General features: G+C 46.7%; 2 protein-coding genes across 2 annotated transcripts; one reads left to right on the forward strand and one right to left on the reverse strand.

The window, feature by feature from the left end:
- Positions 1–1,978: 1,978 nt before the first annotated feature.
- Positions 1,979–8,117, forward strand: LOC102075638 (protein phosphatase 1 regulatory subunit 3G). The gene is made up of 2 exons (XM_005468133.4): positions 1,979–2,872; positions 5,234–8,117. The coding sequence occupies exon 1, from the start codon at positions 2,131–2,133 to the stop codon at positions 2,827–2,829; it is 699 nt and encodes a 232-aa protein (XP_005468190.1). The 5' UTR covers positions 1,979–2,130; the 3' UTR covers positions 2,830–2,872; positions 5,234–8,117.
- On the reverse strand, positions 6,903–14,769 carry cyb5a (cytochrome b5 type A (microsomal)). Its single transcript, XM_003452364.4, has 5 exons — positions 14,490–14,769; positions 9,477–9,605; positions 9,024–9,053; positions 8,487–8,521; positions 6,903–8,390 (listed from the first exon to the last, which is right to left on the reverse strand). The coding sequence occupies exons 1-5, from the start codon at positions 14,622–14,624 to the stop codon at positions 8,312–8,314; spliced, it is 408 nt and encodes a 135-aa protein (XP_003452412.1). The 5' UTR covers positions 14,625–14,769; the 3' UTR covers positions 6,903–8,311.
- Between the last annotated feature and the right edge of the window lie 278 nt (positions 14,770–15,047).

Raw genomic sequence — 15,047 nt, forward strand, 5'->3', positions numbered from 1 at the left:
GCAATATCATCAAGGACCATTCTCACCCCAGCAATCAGCTGTTTGAACTATTACCATCAGGCCGACGGTACAGGTCACATAAAACCAGGACAAACAGATTCAGGGATAGCTTCTTTCCCAGAGCTATCACCGTAGTAAATAAGCACAAAAACAATTGAAACTGCTTAGCTATACCATACTGTCACCGTCAATTATTATGCTGCTATTCATACTGTCATTATATTAATGCTGCTATCCTGTATATATTGTACTTACTATTGTTTGTTTTAATGTACCTTTTATATTTTATTTATTTATATATTTATAAATATAAATACAGGCCATTTATATTTTACATTTATATTTATTATTGTATTTTTGCACCAAGGGAGTGGCACTCCAATTTTGTTGTACCCTGTACAATGACAATAAAGGCTATTCTATTCTATTCTATTCTATTCTATTCTATTCAGTTCCTTCATATTTCAGAGTTAAAGTGATGGTAAGCTTAAGAAAACCAGTATTCAAAGAAAAAACATTAAATAAAGATCAACCATAGTTTAAGAACAGACAGTGAAGTATTTATGAATGGATGATAGATTTTAAAGCTTCAGCGTAAACAGAGAGAGCTGCAATATTATTTTCTGTGAATCCTGTCTGAGGAAGAGGAACTCAGACTCCTCTTCCTACATTCTTACCGTGAACACCTCCAGGCTTCCTCAGACCTCTGATCGATCTCCTCCTGTTGGTTTTTACCATCTACAGTCTGGACGCAGAGACATGGAGATATTTTATTCTTAAAGCTCCTCATAATCTGAATAAACCAGTAACATGTTGGTAGTTTGTGGTTTCCAGATAAACTGATGAAAGTTTATCTGAAAGCTCCACTGCAGATGGTAAAGCAAATGCTGCCCCCTGCTGGTGTGCTGCTGAATCACACAGAGAGCTCATGTAGTCCTGTTTTCATTGCTTAGTAACACTTTATTATAACCAGCGTGGATAAATGATAACTGCCTGTTTGTAAGGCAGCTGTGACTTTATAATAAAGCACACAGATAATCAGCAGGCAGACGCACTCTCACTGCTTTATTTAGTTTTTACTTCACCTGAAGTGCCACAGTGAAGGGCGGCTGTCAGGAAGCTGATCTTAATGCAGGGAAACAGGAGGACAGACTGAGGTATGAAGATGACACAAGAACTGGACTGAAGATCAGAGGAACAGGTCTGATGGAGAGATGGACCCACATCATGCTCGGTGTGTAGGAGGAGGTCAGGAGGAGGTCCAACAGCGAGAGTCTGCAGCCATCTGTGTCATGGCTTCAGTCTATCCCAAACACGCTGCCGGTGCAGTCAAAGCTCACCTGGATAGAAACTCTGTCAGAGCCCGGACCTCAGCATGACCGGAGCGGTGTGGGATCATCCTCACAGGGAACAGAACAACAGAAACATCCAACGAAGAGCTCCGAGTCTCCGTCCAGAGGCCCGGAGATCCTCACAGCTCAGAGTTCAGACGGAGCTGCAGACTCTTCTCCTGTCAGGATGTTTAGAAACTTTAAACGATGCTTCTGTTTTCGGATCGGTCTGACTCAGGTAAACAGATTCAGAACGACTTCCTCACACCTGTACAGGTGTATTTAGCGCTGGTTTCATTGGTCCCGTGTGCAGACTCGGAGACGTCTGAACTACAGAAACGCCAGCTTACTCCCCCACGTTTTCTCCCTATAAGGGAATCCCGACTGCAAACAGAGTGACGTCAGGATTGCGTCACCGTTTGTTTACTATCCCCAGGAGTGACGCAGCTGTTACATAACGGAGTCTGATTGAGCTCGCGCAGTCAAAACGGTCAGAATTTCAAAATAAAACTCATAAAAAGCTCAAAGTGGGGCTCGCGGAGGTCATGTGACATGTCAGAGTCCAGCTGTCCGGAAACCTGAGCTCACAGCGGCGCGTGGCTCTGTTGTTGTTGTTGTGCGCACGCAGGTGTTTACGTGACGGCAGCTGATGTGAGAACAGCGCACGCGCTCTGCTGTCGTCGAGGGGCGGGAGTCTGAAGACAGGTTGAGACAAGCGAGAGGACTCCTGCCGGACACGAGCGTCGGCACCTGGCAACAGCTCTCCTCCACAGACCCGTGAGAGAGCCACGGAGAGAGGATGGAGGAGCAGGAGGAGGAGCAGGACGAGGAGGAGGAGGACCTGGACGACGAGCTGGACACGTCTCAGCTGGAGAGGTTCCTGAAGGACGGGAGGAGAGCCAAGTCCCTGCCGGCCTGCCCGGGAGGAGCCCGCGGAGCGGAGGAGGGCAGGAAGCGCGTGAAGTTCGCGGACTCCATGGGGCTGAGCCTGGCCCGAGTGAAGCACTTCAGCTACCTGGATGAGCCGCAGATCCCCAGCAAGGTCCTGTCCCGGCACAGGAGCTCCCCCCTGGAGCAGCAGGACCTCCTGAGCCACAGCTTCGCCGCCGGCTTGCGCCCGGACCGACCGCTTGCGTGCCTCCCGGAGCTCCGGGACACGGAGCAGAGAGTCCGGCGGCTCCGGGTCTGCCTAGAACGGCTCGCCGCGACGCAGCTGGACGTGCGCGGGCACGTGCGGGTCCTGAGCGGCTGCGCCACCGGCAGGGAGGTCGGAGTGAGGTACACCTTCAACGACTGGCTGTCCCACATGGACGCGCAGGCGGTGCCCGTGGCCGTGGCCGAACAGGGCTTGGTGGGGGTGCGCTTCACCTTCACCGTGTACATCCCGCCCCTCGCAGACCCCGGCTCCGCCGTGCACCTCGCCGTTTACCTGAAGTGCGTGGAGGGGGAGTTCTGGGACAACAACGAGGGGCAGAACTACACCGTCAGGTACCGCTGAGTGCCCGGCCTTTGTCAGCGCCCCCTTCCACGCCACCTGAGCGGTGCGTAAAACCTCTCCATCCTGCGTAAAACCTCTGTATCGTAAAGCTGTCCGTTCGTCGCAGAGCTCCTTCCTTGCTTCTGTCTCTGACCTTCAGCTCTGATTTTCTGCTCTCTCTGACCGCTGGCAGCGTTTCTCTCACTGTGCTCAGTTCCTGAGGTCAGTCACAAAGTTTCACATGTCGCAGCAGGAAAAATGAAATCCTGGCAGAGAAGTTTAAACTGTTCTTTTTTTAACTGTGACGTGGACACTGCTCACTGATGGAAAGTAAAGATTCCTGAATGTTGTCACATGATTCATGTTTAGTAAAAGTAACTGACATCAACCACAGAACCAGGTCTGACTGTAGAGCAGCGCTGCCTGCACACCAGCAGCGGTCAGTACTGGGTTCTTCTAATAAGAGGAACAACAAGTTCTTTATCATTTTATGAGAACCGTTGTCACGTTGCTGGGCAGAGGTGAAGAACCTCTCTCCGTCTCCACTCTGGGATGATTTTTCTACACTAACATGTCACCGAGGAGCACATCACTGCTTCTCTTTTCTCTTACTGAACTTTTTAAAAGTTTAAAATCAGTAACTAAACAGTAAAATATCAACATTTATGCATTAAATGTGCAAAAGATTTTCATAAACTTAAGCTCGGTCTGTGTCTTTGTTACCTGACGCAGGAACAAATACTCCTGTTTTAGTCGATGGTTGTTTGACCTCTGTGACCTCAGGACCTGTGAGCATGAATGAAAGAGGAGCTGTGATGTCACACAGCCGCCCTTTGTTAGGTTAACACGTCATCCTTAAGCTGTATGGACGCACTACAGTGAGCTCCTTGAGTTTCTCTGAGTAAAGCTGGAGCTCTCAGACACTCTGTTGCTACAGTGACCTCACAGCAGCCACGTTATTGGTCACATGATGTCATTAAAAATGACCCAAAAGGCTCCAATAGCACAAACACGGCCCAGAGGTCCATTTCAGGTGAAGCTGGCAGACAGCTAGCAGCTACAGCCACCTGTCAATCACAGAGGCCACAGACTGCATCTGTTTTCTGTATCAGGCTGTAAACGTCTTTGTTTCTGCTGTAAAAGTTTAAGGTGTGAGTCTGTGGGAGCTGACTGAGTGCTGGAGCCTCTGCTGGACGTTAGAGGAACTGCAGGTTTGGTACTTTCAGCTGGAGGGTGGGGGTGTATGGACGGGCCTGGGGGTTCAGGCTCATCACAGAGGTCACAGCTGAGCTCTGCAGCTACACGTTAAATGATGTCACACAGTTTGGTGATGGTAGAGCGAGGCGTGCACGTCGCTGTGTAGGTCCTGCAGCTCTGCAGCAGAGTCTGCAGGTCAAACTGAAATCAGCAGGTGCAGCCGTACTGATTGAAACAAGTATTAAGCTTTGCTTTCAGCTGTTTTGTCACAGATTTGTGAAATGATTTTTGAAAGAGCTCACAGATCCGGGTGTGACATCGTAACAGGAAGCCATCGTTGCAACAAGGCAGGTTGTGAAATTTCTTCCCTGCCAGATTTTCCACAACCAACCGTCAGCAGTGTTACTGCAAAGTGGAGACACGGTGCAGCACAGTGAGTGGAAGTCCCCAACCCTCCATCACTGCAGCGTCCACACAAGCTGCTCACCAGGAGCTTCGCCTCAGCAGCTCCTGCAGTACGACCAGTACTTTTAAAACAAGGATGTTTGATATCGTTATTTTATATTGTGGGTCACATACAAGGTTCTGATAGCTGATTGGCCAGACTGTCCTGTAGCCATTTTCTCACTTTGGCTCCACTGTGACAAGCCGGCACATGTTTCTGTCATTGGATGGTTTATCTATACCTCAGTGAGTCTGGAGTACATGAAGGGCCGGGCAGCGTCTGTCTCTGCACAGGAAGCTGTAACAATCCTTCACATCCTCCAGTGGACCAGACTGGAGTCATTACCAGGCCATTCCCTGCTCCCAGACCTTATGTTTGACACCTCTGTTTTACAGCATGACCTCACTGGGTTCACTGTGCTGGTGTGTGGTGACATCACTGACGTTCCTCTGAGAAAACGTCTAGTTTTGTACACGATGCAGTCTGAGATGAGACTGCTGCAATGTAATAACAGAGCCTGTGTGTGTGTGTGTGTGTGTGTGTGTGTGTGTGTGTGTGTGTGTGTGATGCACGCGCTTCATGAGCATCTCGTTTACCTTTAAACCTGCTGTGCAGCCTGTAGTTGGTCTATTTCACCTCTAGGTGGCAGCATTTCTCCTTTTCACCTCCCTCTGTGAGCACATTCATGCATTTACTTCCATAAACTGTTTATATTTATTTTCATGGCACATATTTAGTCTCTGTCCAAATGATCTCCTCATTTCCTTCTTGTGTTATATTTAGGTTCCTGCGTGTGTGACAGCGTGTGACAGCATGTGACAGCGTGTGACAGCGTGTGACGTGAGTGGCTGTGTCCTCCGTGTGGCGCTGCCGAGCTGTCAGTTTATCAGTGCAGCTGCTTCCTCTCAGCCTTCATCTCTGAATGCTGATGAGCTCCAACATCTCTGCTTCAGCCCAGAGGAATCCCAGCATTTCAACAGGAAGCGACACTTCAAAATAAAAGCCACAGCCTTTTATAACTGAGAATGATTTAAAGTTGTGATTTCTGACCTTACCTGTATTTCTGCACGTTCATCCTCCAAACCATTTAAATAGATTTCTGTTTTGATCGTCTCATTTTGAGAAGCTGCCAGGGAGCCATGCAGCTCCACTGTTCCCCACATTCCACAAAAAACCCTCAAATAACTTGAACTCTTTCCTGTGACCTCGTGTGACCTCCTGATACCTCAGCTCGTGTTCCCACCATGATTTCATAAACAAGTACAGCAGGTGTAAGATGACCAACGAGCACGAATACCTCACGAGTCTAAAATAACTGAGACAAAACGTCCACTCGTTTCTTTAAAGCCTTCAGCATCCACAACAAGATGTTTTAAAGAGCAGAGGAATGTCAGGAAGTTCTGGTATCAGAAGGAAAACACGGAGCGTGATCGGAGTCACTGACAGACACAACGAGTCCCGATCAGAGTCTGCTCCTAGAGCTCGTCGTCCTCATAGAGGAGGGAATTACTCCAGCATGGAGGTTTTGATGCTCTGTGCTCGGTGAATTGTAATGACAGAGACTGAGGTGTGGGCCAAGCTGCTTTCTGATCATGTGTTTAGTAAACAGATGCTTCAACAGCCTCAGACTGAAACATCTGGCTGTTTGTTCCCATGATGGACAGCAAGTTTGACACTCCCAGGTTAGGATTGGAGCGGCTGCCGCACCGATCCTTCCAGGTCGCTGCGCTCGGTTAATCAGCTTCAGCTGAGACCACAGCAGACCCTGTTTGGAAAAACCCTCTGAGAGTGATCCACGAGCTGAAGCACCGATGCTGACCGGACGTACCTGGATAAGAGGAAGCCGAGGAAGAAGCAGACGGATGGGATCGTAAAGAGAGGAACAGAAGAAGAGTGCGGAGATGCCTCTGCTCTCTGAACAGCGTTTCAGAAGCTTCAGTGAAAACCACGAAAGCAGCTGAAACAGCTTTGTGTGGCTCGTTGCCCACGAGGATGACGGCTAGCTGAATGTTTGTGTGATAATAACTGTGTGCTTCTCTGCTGATTTACAGTTGGAGTGTTTTTGTCCTGCTGCCGCTCCAAACGCCCAAAAAGTCGATTCTGTTCATCTGGACGATTAGCTGGAGGATAATGATGATGATGATGATGAACACAGCGTCCAGATAAACACAGTGAACTTTTGGGGAATCCTGGTGTTTTTTCTGCCATATTCAAATATTTAGTGCCGGTCACATGACCCGATCACGTGTCTCTGTAAATCAGGACTCAAACAGCCGTGACTACGGCCGTGACAGAAGCTGTGCGATCCCACGAACGCTGCTGCTGGTCTGGAGATCCTTGACACCGTCACATCCGTCACATCCATCACGTCTGCTGCTTTTCTTTAAACAAGGTCTCATGTTTGCGATCTGGCCTTGCAAAGGCACTTTGAATAAATCTCAGTTAGACAAACTCAACGTCTGAATGTTTTTATTCAATAATTTCCTGCAAACACAGCAGCATGAAATAAAAAACGGCAGTAAATCTGACCTCGACTGCGACTGTACGTAGAAGATGGACGTGTGCGTCGGTCTGAATGAGTCAGCTGCATGTAGCAGCCAGGCTGTGGGAAAACGAGCTGCTTCTCTCTTCATTTTTAACCTCAGTAAAATCTTCCTGATGGTCTCAGTCTACAGTTTTACTCTTGTTTAGATTTTGTCCCAATTCAGGGTCAAATGATTTAGGGTGTGGCTACTCTGTGATTGACAGCGTCCTGCTATTTCTTACATGAACACATTGGCTGGGTCCATCTTTTATGTACAGGCTCTTCAGGCAGTCTGAGAGGCGTTACGATTGGACGGCAAATTCTGGAACATTTTCAGAGATCATGTTTTTAATCTTCCGCTTATTACTCTGTGGATCATTTTTCAAAGTGTTCAAACAGAAGCTTTGAGTGTGTGTGGTCTCAAACAGGCTGATAATTAAAGTTACAGCACATGAACGCTGAGATCAGACTCACAGTTTCAAAACTGGACTCTGGTTCCTGCTCAATAATTACACAACAGTTAAGTGGACTCATTCTGCTGCTCCTCGTCCTCCTGTCATACTTCCTGTCCTGGAAAAGCTTTTAATAATGACGTCTGTGAGTGAGCTCTAAAGGCCCCGTTTACCACACTTTCTCTACTTTTGGGTCTCTCTGATGTCACAGAGAGGAACTTGTATGGTCATCTCAGGAACAGAAGCTCCACCCACCTGTTGTTCAAATCAGCCAATCAGAATAAATCTAGTTAAAGGTATTTTTCACCACCAGGGGGCAGTGTTAAGATGTGTGTGTTCACGTTTTTGGATGTCTTTTTTTATTTGACTAAAAAAAAAATGATGGAAATGAGCAGAACAGGTCCACTTTAACAGGTGAGTGTCATGGCGGCTGTGACGCAGTCACATGATGCGTCGTTAGCTGCTGATTGCATGTTTAAAATTTTATTTACATTCAGATACAAACATATAAAAAGTTCTAACAAATTATACATCTGCTGCATTTCTACACAATTTCAGAGCACGAGGTGTCGCTGCGGCGCCCGTTGTCACGGTGAATTCAACAATGTAAATTACTTCATTAACATAATGCCACGTGATTGGTTGATAGGTTAAACAGGATGAAATGAATTACAGGGTCATTACTGGCGTAGAGTCAGTGATCCTAGAACAGACGCTCCTGCGGGGGTGTGTCTATTTGGTCAGGTGGTCCGCAGCCGCCGCTCGTCTGCTCTAAAAACGCCACCCTACGCTGTGAGGAGGAGCCATGGCAACCTCTCACTGCTATTGGCTGTCAATCAGAAGTCGGTGCCCGCTGGTGACATCACATCAGTGTGTGTGATGACATCATTCAGAGGAGTACATGTGGTATATCACCGTGACGATGAGTGCAACCAGTGCGGGGATCAGCATGTTCGACCACCAGCTGCGGGACAGATGCATGGTTAGTGAGTGCACACAAACCCACTGTGTGTGTGTGTGTGTGTGTGTGTGTGTGTGTGTGTGTGTGTGTGTGGCTCACCTGGGCTCTTCCTTCACAGTGGTCACCAGTGTTTCCTGTAAAACACAAAGAGAGTCACTCCTGTGGCTTCATCGCTGTGTTTACAATAAACCCATCAGAGGGTCAAAGGTCACAGTGCTGGCTGTGATAAATACACCAGGGGCGCTCCAGCTCGCCCAGAATGAGCTGCAGAACACAAATGTGAACTTTGGCAAGTGTTCATCTTGTTTTTGAAAGAAGAGCTCGACATCGTGACACGCTGCTTCGTCTACACCTGTGGAGCTTTCTGTTGGGCTTTAGCCACGCCCCCTAACATCAGCCAGAGTTATCCTTTGGAGATTGGTGCAATCGAAACCTTAACTAACCAATCAGCATGCATTAGCATTATCCTGGTGTTTTCTGGGGAAAATCAGCTTGTTCTTGTCGTATGTGAGCAGCTCTCCTCGTCTCCTCAGATCATCACCTCTTTAGATCGTCTCAGTTTAAACGTTTGACATGTTTCTGTGATTCAAGTCTTATTGTCATCAGCCTCAGTCTGACTGAAACGGCTTCACTTACCGCAGGCTGGGAGAGTTTGTGTCTGTCGTCCTGCAGACAGAAACACAGACAGTCAGTGATGTCACAGGCAGCACGTTCCACAGTGCAGTCAAGTCTGTCTCTCACACACACACACACACAGACACACACAGACGCACACACACACACAGACGCACACACACACACACAGACACACACAGACGCACACACACACACAGACGCACACACACACACACAGACGCGCGCACACACACACACAGACGCACACACACACACACAGACGCGCGCACACACACACACACACACACACACAGACACACACACACACACACAGACGCACACACACACACACACACACACACACAGACACACACAGACGCACACACACACACACAGACGCGCGCGCACACACACACACACACACATACAGACGCGCGCACACACACACACACACACACACACACGTGCACTGACCGGGTGCACCTCTCCGATCACCATGCTGCTGGCCATCTCTCGGGCGTCGGTGGAGTGTCCGACGTCCTCGAAGCTCTCCGTGGCGTTTCCTCCCGCCTGCTCCCTCAGCACCTCCTCTCCTCCGGGGTGCTGACACCACAAACACACACAGGGCCGTCAGTCCACCTCCTCACGCACACATTCACACTTTTAAACACACAGTTTCTAACCAGTCACTCGTTAAAGTCGAGGCTAAACACAAATCCTCACATTGCTTTAGGTTCCAGTTGCGGTCGGCACGGTAACACGCTGTGACAGGCCCGCGTGCACGCTCACAGTAACACTGATGCTGGTCGCCCTCATTAAACGGAGCCGTGCGTGTCCCTCTCTGCCACGAGAAGCAGCGAGATAAGCCGTCACAGACGCAGCACACAGACGCGCTGTGAGTCACAGTCACACAGCTGAAGCTGCAGAGCCAGTTTCAGCGCTGCACGGTGCAATCAGGCTTGTAAGAAGCTGCCCACAGGCAGGCTGGGGAAACATGGCAGACATGACGTGCACACCGCAGCTCGCCTCTGCCACACTCACAGACACAGGTTGTAGTCGGGCGGCTGTAGGGTCGCTTTACAGGACCAGATCTGATGAAACGCTGTAAACCTCTCTACACATGAGTTATGTTTGGGATCAGATGTCAGCATAGACTGAGACTCGTCGGAGGCCCGCGGTCTGTGATTGGACCGTCCTCCCCATCGTCTCTTTGTCTTTACCTGCGTCTCATTAATGAATGATTCACAGGTTAGCTCTGACCTGCAGTGAACCACGGCACTCGGCTCACCTCTGGACAGCTGCTTTAAAACAGCTGGATCCAGAAATCGCTGCTGAGCATGTCTTTGCACTCTGAGTGAACCGGAGCAGTGAGACGAGTCCGAGAGGCCTCAATCTGTCCGCTGACTGTTGGCCAACACGCCCACACCCTGAACTCTGTACAAGGAGACGCCATTCATTCAGATAAGCTGTGACCAGGGAGGAGCTGAGCAGCCAAAGGTCCAGGCTGTTAGTCATAACCAAGCAGGCATTAGACTGCACATCTGGGTCTTGTATTAATTTTTTCCCTGTAATTGTCTGACAGGTTTAGTTACTTTACAGTTTAAGATTTTCTTCACATAAAACCAAAAACAATATTCATATAAATTTTAAAGCAAACAGTTTATAACCAGTTGAAGCCATTACTCATCCCTCTAATTACCCAGGGATGAGTAATGGATAATTAAAAGGAAAAAACCCGTGACTGTTTCACTAATCTGACCTTTGTAAAGACATTTGCTAATCAATAGACTTCTAACCACAATCCATGAAATAATGGACACAATATTCACACATTAGTCCTTAATGATTAGCGGCAGTTAGCTTTGTTACAGTAAAACTTTAAATTGTATCAATTATTGTACTTTTGCAATATTTAGCATTTTACATTATTTTTACAGTCATGATGAAAAACTGGACTAATTTGAAACCAGATCCTGAGGACATGAAGCCTCCTTTGTTCTAGTCACCAACATGGACCAGCGCTAGCTAACGTTAGCTTAGACTCTAAGCCTTAGAGTCTGCTAACCGCTAACATCAATTAATGGAGGAAACTCCCCATAAAAATAAAAAATCAATGACTTCAGGTGAGATTTTTTTTAATAAGAGAGGAAACGCACTCAGGTTAGCTAGCTAGCTGTTAGGTTTGGAAGTTAGCCACTTTGTGGCTTTTTATTGGTCATCAGAACAAACCGCGAGCAGGCTTACTCTGGCTAATGTCTAGCTTCCTTACTGCACTAAAGTAAAATCAGTCCAGCAGTTACTCATCAGAGGTATTAGGTGCTGTCGGTGTCAGACACAGACCGTATGAAAGTCAAGAGAAGCCAGCACAGCCTTAAAACAGCATTATTTTTAATGACCAGCAGGGGGCGGTTGCTAGCTGTCTCTGGGTGAAACTAGCCACAAAGAGGCGACTGTGCTGAAAACGTTCTTTTGGTTGTGAGCAGATTGTCACATTTGCCCGTAGCTTGCATGGAAGACACTGACCTCTCTGCTGACACTGGCTGACTACTCGCTGAGCAGTACTGAAACCTGAAACTGTGGCACAAACTGGAAATCGAGAATGTTCACTGTCAAAATAAAAGCTCCACCGCAGTGCTGCAGCCGCCATGTTTCAAAGGGTGCTACCTTTTGTTTACACAGTACAGCGTCTATCACATTACAGGTGACACAGCGGTCTGCAAGCCTAGCAACCAAAGAAATCACAAGGAAGTGGTTGGTGAATACATTTTTTCCCTAGCAACCGGTGGTTTCCAGGCAGTCAATGTCTGGCCTTCAGGTCTGCCAGCACCCTTTGGCCAACCAGTTGGAGAATAATCATTTTCTCCCAGTGACCTGAGGTTGGCAGATGGTTGCAGACTGGTCCCTAGACCTTTAGCCTCTACACTGTTACATGTCCAAATCATTCACATCATGTGACTAGCTGTCATGTGACCACAAAACCTCATAAGTCTACAGAAAGAAAAAAGAGAGACTACCCGGGGTATGCTCATTGTTTCATCATGCAAAGCAAACATGGACAGCTGTGCAGCATGTAACTGATGCTAACCTCATCAACTCCAATCAGCTCTGCTATCGAGTGCTTATTATCTGTATGTAACGGGTGTGAACACTTCAACCAGTGAATCCAGTTTCCTGGATATTTCTGATTTGGATTAAAAACTTCCTGCCGTTCATCTTTAATTGAATAATTCCACACATATGCTGACGTCTCCAGGATTAAATTAACAATGAAAACACTTTTAATCTGGTTTAGATCTGAAGTGAGTCAGAGCGAGTTCTCTCTTTGTGTAGTCACATGTTATAAAACCCTGCCCCCCCCTTTAGCTCCATCACGGCAACCTGCCAATGATTCACCAGAGTCTGCAGCACAAAGCCAGAGAGCAAACTGTGACAGAGTTCATCCCAGTGAATCAGCAGAAAACTGAAGCCTGACGATATCTGAAAGCAGAGGGACGGTGTAAAACTGAATGGAGGTGGAGGTGAAGGGTCGTGGGGCTGACGCTTTGGGGTCAGTGTGTGCAGCAGTCACATTTGCTGCATGCAAACTCAAGCGATCCATGTTTACGGCCTTAGATCGCTCTGTGCTTCAGAGCAGCACGTTAAACCTGCAATAAACCTGCACGCAGACGGACAGGTACCAGGCTCCAGGTGGAGCACTTCATTATATCAATCATCACACCTTTTCTAGACCAATCAGAGGCAGTCAGACGCATTTACTCATTCATATGTTTTCTAGGGCCAAAGAGGCTAAACCTCCCTGAGCCTGCTTCGGTTGGAAGTTTCTTCCTGTTAAAAGGAAGTTCTTCCTCCCCACTGCTGCCATGTGCTGCATACAGGGTCATCTCTCTAATACTCTCTAATACTACTCTAATACTCTCTAATACTCTCTAATACTACTCTAATACTCTCTAATACTACTAAACTTGAGTCTAAAACTTTTATTTAAATGTTGCAGGTACCCAGAGTAACTTCACCTTAACTTAATCAAAATCAGTCAGCTCAACAATCGGAACAGAAAATTCCACAGTGGATACAAAGTTTAGTGACAAACACTAAACACAGGAAACGAACAGAAACAGAGGGTTGGATATGAAAATCAAAAGTATTGGTGTTTGTGATAAATCGTTTTTAAAAACACATAGATGATAAGAATGGTTTCACTCAGACTGGCCCAACAGTGAAGGAGGAAATAGGTCACATACAGACATATAAACATGCACATGCTACGATCATTATAGTACGGTTATTGACCAATCACTGGTGCCCAGCATCACAAAACCAACAGCCTGAAACACACACAATGAGTTTGGTGTCAGGGGGACCATAAAAACAGGAAACACTCAGGTCTGAGCAGCTTGAGCTGCTAATATTTGGCTTTAATGAGGAATCACTCAGGTTTGCAGGGATAGCTTTATTTCTCAGGTTTAATACGATAATCAATAACTTCTCAGGGGCTGCAACTAAACTGAAACTCTTTCATGCGACCTCTGACAGATAAATAAGCCGCTGACATCGCTAACGCCCTTTTAATTTGCTTAAATACAGATATCAGGCCGATATTAGAATTTGGCTGAGCGTCCTTCGTCAGAAGGATTTATTTTATATATTGATCAACTGGAAAAAAGTCCTTTCAGATTTACAGTTCAATGTTTAAAAAGTAAATCTGCCAAAATATGTTTTAATTTAATTTTTACATTTTACATTATTATTATTATTATCATTATTATTATTATTATGAAATATGCTTTTTTGCTGTTTTATTCCCATTTTTGTTCCAGTGAAACAAAGAAATCATCACTAAATGTCCCGAACAGCAGTAAACACCATTTCATTAGGTACAGACAGACATTGGTCAGTGAAGCTGGTGTCTGGCCAGTTTAAAGGCTTTTGATCAATGCAAAGATCAATACCATCATTTATTGTCACTAAAACCTTTTTGATCAGAAATTGAAACTGTTGAGGATCACAATAAAACGTGATCATTTAAAAATGAAAAATCCAGGATTGAATCTAAAAGTCTCGTTCAGTCTGACAGTCCCACAAAACGCAGACATTCAGTTTCTAATCAATAATCCCATCCATCTATGTCCAGAGTCTTTTGGCATTTCTGGGCTTCCATACAACCACAAAACCCAAACAAATCCCGTCTCCGTTATAACTGAGACACCTGCACTGATTTGGATACTTCTCATCTGACCTTTGACTTATTGTTTAAGTTTGTCGGGGTTCCTCTGGGGCCCTTCCTGGGACCCCTGCACTACTGAGAAGGCTCCGGTCTGTACTGTGAAATTAAAAGCTGCTAAACATGCATTCAAAAGCGGTTCGGTTGGATTTTCCTCCCTCTCAGCGCAGGGTGTCTAGTTTCCTCATTTCCTGTTTTGGCTGATTTCCACAGACACATATACCTCTGCACCCCCACCACCTTCAACACCCAGACACTCAGCTCACCTCCTCCAGAAACTTGGTCACATCGTAGACTTTGTTGTGGATGATGATCCACGTAGATTTGAAGGAGTTCTGCTGCTCTATCTCTGCCAGTCTGTAGTATTTCACTCCCTCGGAGCTTTTCTTCTGTTCACCCATCTGTGCGACGCTGTGGGAGCGAGTTCTGAGGGCTGAGCAGCCTGTCCGAGGTTATATAATCCCAGGGAGTGTATCAAGACGGTGAGTCCACAAAAACACATCGACATTTAACCCAGAGAGAGTCCACACTAACTTCCAGCGCTGGGCAGACCTCAGCTGCTGAATTTACCTGAGCTCAGTGTCGCCTCCTGCTGCTGCCTCCAAAATAAAAGCCCCCTCCGGTTAGTATAACGGACTTCTTCAGAAAGAATGCATAGCTCGGCAGTTATCAGCAAAAAGTTGAAGTATTTTATTTTCATAACCTATACATGTTTAAGCTATACATGCAGTTTTATGTCCTATTTACAAAATAAAATAAAAGTTAAGTAACATAATGCTTCAAATGATTCCTCAAATAAGTGCCCTGATATGTATAGCTTATAT

Source organism: Oreochromis niloticus, linkage group LG9 (assembly GCF_001858045.2).
Source record: "Oreochromis niloticus isolate F11D_XX linkage group LG9, O_niloticus_UMD_NMBU, whole genome shotgun sequence".
In the NCBI taxonomy this organism is placed as follows: Eukaryota; Metazoa; Chordata; class Actinopteri; order Cichliformes; family Cichlidae; genus Oreochromis; species Oreochromis niloticus.

What these genes read in the sequence shown, in the direction of transcription:
- LOC102075638 (XM_005468133.4), top strand. Translation starts at nt 2,131, where the DNA reads ATGGAGGAGCAGGAGGAGGAGCAGGACGAGGAGGAGGAGGACCTGGAC.
- cyb5a (XM_003452364.4), bottom strand. Translation starts at nt 14,624, where the DNA reads ATGGGTGAACAGAAGAAAAGCTCCGAGGGAGTGAAATACTACAGACTG. An exon ending in TGACCAAGTTTCTGGAGGAG is followed by an intron (nt 9,606 to 14,489) that starts GTGAGCTGAGTG and finishes TTGTGGTGTCAG; the next exon opens with CACCCCGGAGGAGAGGAGGT. An exon ending in ACAAACTCTCCCAGCCTGCG is followed by an intron (nt 8,522 to 9,023) that starts GTAAGTGAAGCC and finishes TGTGTTTTACAG; the next exon opens with GAAACACTGGTGACCACTGT.